At 46.7% G+C, this 4,578-nt stretch overlaps 1 protein-coding gene across 1 annotated transcript in view; it reads left to right on the forward strand.

The window, feature by feature from the left end:
• The first annotated feature begins 217 nt into the window (after positions 1-217).
• LOC112219043 (filamin-C-like) overlaps positions 218-4,578 on the forward strand; it is a 43,415-nt gene continuing 39,054 nt past the window's right edge. Inside the window, exon 1 of the mRNA XM_042301844.1 lies at positions 218-1,063. Within this exon, the coding sequence (XP_042157778.1) occupies positions 679-1,063 (385 nt within the window). The 5' untranslated portion in view covers positions 218-678. The remainder of the gene's footprint in view (positions 1,064-4,578) is intronic.

A 4,578-nucleotide genomic window follows, 5' to 3' on the forward strand; every position in this document is an offset into this window, starting at 1 on the left:
AGAAGTCCCGGCATCCCACCACCCAAAGTGGAGTGACTAAAAATACAACGCGCTGTCACAACTGTTGCTCTGGGTGGGGGTCCACCAATCACTGCCCGATCATCCTTTACGGCCAATCCTGACTCACCCCGTTATCCATATGGATTAGAAAATAGCCTATGATTGTAGTTATGACTATGGGGTCTACGACGGGTGTGACGTGACCCGCAGGGTCTCTTTATATACCCCACTCTTTGCCCACCTCACACCATTCAAGTTTAACCAACAAACTCCAGTGAACTACATTGCTACTCTACTCCTCAAGTGCTACAGAGCGAACTGGACTGAAGGACCATTTTTCAAAAAGCGACATTCTTCTCTGAGCATATCTATTAAGAGGCAGCGACTACATTTGTCAAGCCACTGCCAATTAAAAACCCGCGACAGGCTGCGTTGCAGTAACAAGGACTGTAAATCGGATCAATTCATCATTGTCCTGACAAGAAGAGGCTTCTTCACAAGGACATCCGAAAAGTCTCCGGGACACTTTTTTTAAAAACTCTCTTCTCCCAAGTTTTGAACTTTTACCACAGCAAGTGCGCTCGAGCTTGACATCGACACGCTAAACTTTTTTTGCAGATAACTTCACACGTCGGACTGACTTGCTGTATAAAAAGGGACACACGGAAAACCGCCAACATGACGAGCAATAACACACATTACTACGACGACAGCCAGCCACCGCAGCACTACCAGGGCACTGACAACTTCGAGGGGGACGAGGAAGACGAGATGCCGGCTACGGAGAAAGATCTTGCCGAGGATGCACCATGGAAGAAAATCCAACAGAACACCTTTACAAGATGGTGCAACGAGCATCTCAAGTGTGTCAATAAGACCGTGACAGACCTCCAGAAGGATTTTGGCGACGGGTTAAAGCTCATTGGGCTCCTGGAGGTTCTGAGCCAGAAAAAGATGTACAAAAAACACCACACCAGACCCAACTTCCGACAGATGAAATTGGAAAATGTGTCCGTCGCTCTGGAATTTTTGGACAGGGAACACATCAAGTTGGTGTCTATTGGTAAGTGACAAGTGAGCTTTTGGGCTGGAATGTTTTTAATTAATTTTTGAGAGAGAGAGAGAAAGGGAAAGAAAGAAAGACGAATAGGGGGCTGGAATGTTTTTAATTAATCTTTGAGAGACAGAGAGAGAGAGAAAGAGAGAGAGAGAGAGGAAGAGAGAGAGACAGAGAGAGAGGAAGAGAGAGAACGAGAGACAGAGAGAGAGAGGAAGAGAGAGAGAGACAGAGAGAGAGAGAAAGAGAGAGAGAGAGAGGAAGAGAGAGAGAGAGAGAGAGAGAGAGAGACAGAGAGAGAGGAAGAGAGAGAGAGCAGAGAGAGAGAGAGAGAGAGAGAGAGAGAAGAGAGACAGAGAGAGAGAGAGACAGAGAGAGAGGAAGAGAGAGAGAGAGAAGAGAGAGAGACAGAGAGAGAGAGAGACAGAGAGAGAGAGACAGAGAGAGACAGAGAGAGAGGAAGAGAGAGAGCGAGAGACAGAGAGAGAGAGAGAGAGAGAGAGAGAGAAAGAGAGAGACAGAGAGAGAGAGGAAGAGAGAGAGACAGAGAGAGACAGAGAGAGAGGAAGAGAGAGAGAGAGACAGAGAGAGAGAGCAAGAGACACAGAGAGACATAGAGAGAGAGACAGAGAGAGAGGGACACACATACAGAGAGAGAGAGAGAAAGAAAGAAAGAAAGAAAGAAAGAAAGAAAGACAATGAAATAGGAATAAGGGGAGGGGGAGAGTCCAGTCCATAATCTGGACAGGCCAGACAGGATAGAGCAGCACATTATTTTGACAAAATGTTACAAAGTTATTATTAATTAGTACATTGTAAATTAGTTATTGACTGTCAGTGTCATTTCACAAAATCTTTGGGCTTGCCTTATGATGGCATGCACATGACTCTCTATGATGAATACACATGACTCTCTATGATGAATACACATGACTCTCTGTGATGAATACACATGACTCTCTGTGATGAATACACATGACTCTCTATGATGAATACACATGACTCTCTATGATGAATACACATGACTCTCTATGATGGATACACATGACTCTCTGTGATGAATACACATGACTCTCTGTGATGAATACACATGACTCTCTGTGATGAATACACATGACTCTCTATGATGAATACACATGACTCTCTATGATGAATACACATGACTCTCTATGATGAATACACATGACTCTCTTTGATGAATACACATGACTCTCTATGATGAATACACATGACCTCTATGATGAATACACATGACTCTCTGTGATGAATACACATGACTCTCTGTGATGAATACACATGACTCTCTGTGATGAATACACATGACTCTCTGTGATGAATACACATGACTCTCTATGATGAATACACATGACTCTCTGTGATGAATACACATGACTCTCTATGATGAATACACATAACCCTCCGTGCATCAGTCACATAACACTTGCTAGAACAGGGGAATAATGGGTTTTTCACAATAGCAGACCTTAGATTGTCGACCACATAGAGAGAGAGACCCGTTTGAATCGTTCTGCTGAGTGACTCAGCCTGAGTCTAAACATGCATCTACACCTCAGTATTATGCCACTTCCTGTCAACCCAGCTTGTCAGGTGTTCTACAGTCTGATGCATGGCTTTCACAAAATGGCCGTTGGTCAGCCATCTCTATGGAAACTCTTACAGCATAGGTACCATTGAGATCACTGGCTGATGTCCAAGACACTCCGTCTACTCTGGACGATGTCAGGGCCAAGACACGCCGTCCACCCTGGACGATGTCAGGGCCAAGACACGCCGTCCAACCTGGACGATGTCAGGGCCAAGACACGCCGTCCAACCTGGACGATGTCAAGGCCAAGACATGCCGTCCACCCTGGACGATGTCAGGGCCAAGACACGCCGTCCACCCTGGACGATGTCAGGGCCAAGACACGCCGTCCACCCTGGACGATGTCAGGGCCAAGACACGCCGTCCACCCTGGACGATGTCAGGGCCAAGACACGCCGTCCACCCTGGACGATGTCAGGGCCAAGACACGCCGTCCAACCTGGACGATGTCAAGGCCAAGACACGTCGTTCACCCTGGACGATGTCAGGGCCAAGACACGCCATCCAACCTGGACGATGTCAGGGCCAAGACACGCCGTCCACCCTGGACGATGTCAGGGCCAAGACACATCGTTCACCCTGGACGATGTCAGGGCCAAGACACGCCGTCCACCCTGGACGATGTCAGGGCCAAGACACGCCGTCCGACCTGGACGATGTCAGGGCCAAGACACGCCGTCCAACCTGGACTTTCATGTCCATCTATAGTGTTTTTCTCAGACTATTACAGTGGTACTGTCAGGCTGGGCTCTGGGCTCTGGGCTCTGCTGGGTAGAAATTCACTAGGACTGTGTTAATGAGAAAGACACACACACACACACACACCCCCTCTCACTCCACAAACACTCCACACCTCATAATCACACCAGTTAAAGGTCAGAATGCCAGAAGAAGTTTGTTAGGTGGAGAGGAAGGGGTGGACAGTCAGTCCCTGTTACCAGACATGTAAGGACTGTAGGATCATTCTTATGATCATTGTCATGTCATTGATTTCCTTGTTGACTGTCAGGATGCTCCCAGATTTCCTATGGTGGTTTAGTTGGCTACATAGCCCATACAAACCAGCTTAACAGTAGGTGCTTGGTTATCCTCTGGGATCCCTCTGTGTGTGGAGGGGAGGGTTAGGCTGGCTGAGGGCATGTGTCCTGGTTTGGGATAAGAGTGATAAGCATGGAGGTATTGTGTCCCCAGAGGTAGCTAAGCCCTGGGAGGAATAATTGAGTTATAGATAGCTGGACCCTGACCCCTGGACATTGCACATCCTTCCTTCAGGGATTTAGATGGGGCGGCAGGGTAGCCTAGTGTTTAGAGCGTTGGGCTAGTAACCGGAAGGTTGCAAGTTCAAATCCCCGAGCTGACAAAGTAAAACTCTGTCGTTCTACCCCTGAACAAGGCAGTTAACCCACTGTTCCTTGGCTGTCATTGAAAATAAGAATGAGTTCTTTTAACTCAAATCAAATCAAATCAAATTTATTTATATAGCCCTTCGTACATCAGCTGATATCTCAAAGTGCTGTACAGAAACCCAGCCTAAAACCCCAAACAGCAAGCAATGCAGGTGTAGAAGCACACCTTAACTGACTTGCCTAGTTAAATAAAGGTAAATAAAAATGAAAAATGGAGAGAGCTAGATACACCAGAGCAGAGTGTGTGAGGTCTATGTTTGGGAGGTAAGAGGGGACTCTGGACATGTTGTCACAGTCATAGAAGTACATCTGGATTCACCCATGCCCCCGAACAGGAGAAGGTCCAGAAGTCCTGTTTAATTTCATTTCTTTCAACGTTTCTCATTTCTCTAGTTTAGGTTTAGTATGTTAGTTGGTTATTACTGCATGGTCGGGAACTAGAAGCACAAGCATTTCGCTACACTCGCATTAACAACTGCTAACCATGTGTATGTGACCAATAACATTTG

Source organism: Oncorhynchus tshawytscha, linkage group LG19, assembly GCF_018296145.1.
Source record: "Oncorhynchus tshawytscha isolate Ot180627B linkage group LG19, Otsh_v2.0, whole genome shotgun sequence".
NCBI lineage: Eukaryota > Metazoa > Chordata > Actinopteri > Salmoniformes > Salmonidae > Oncorhynchus > Oncorhynchus tshawytscha.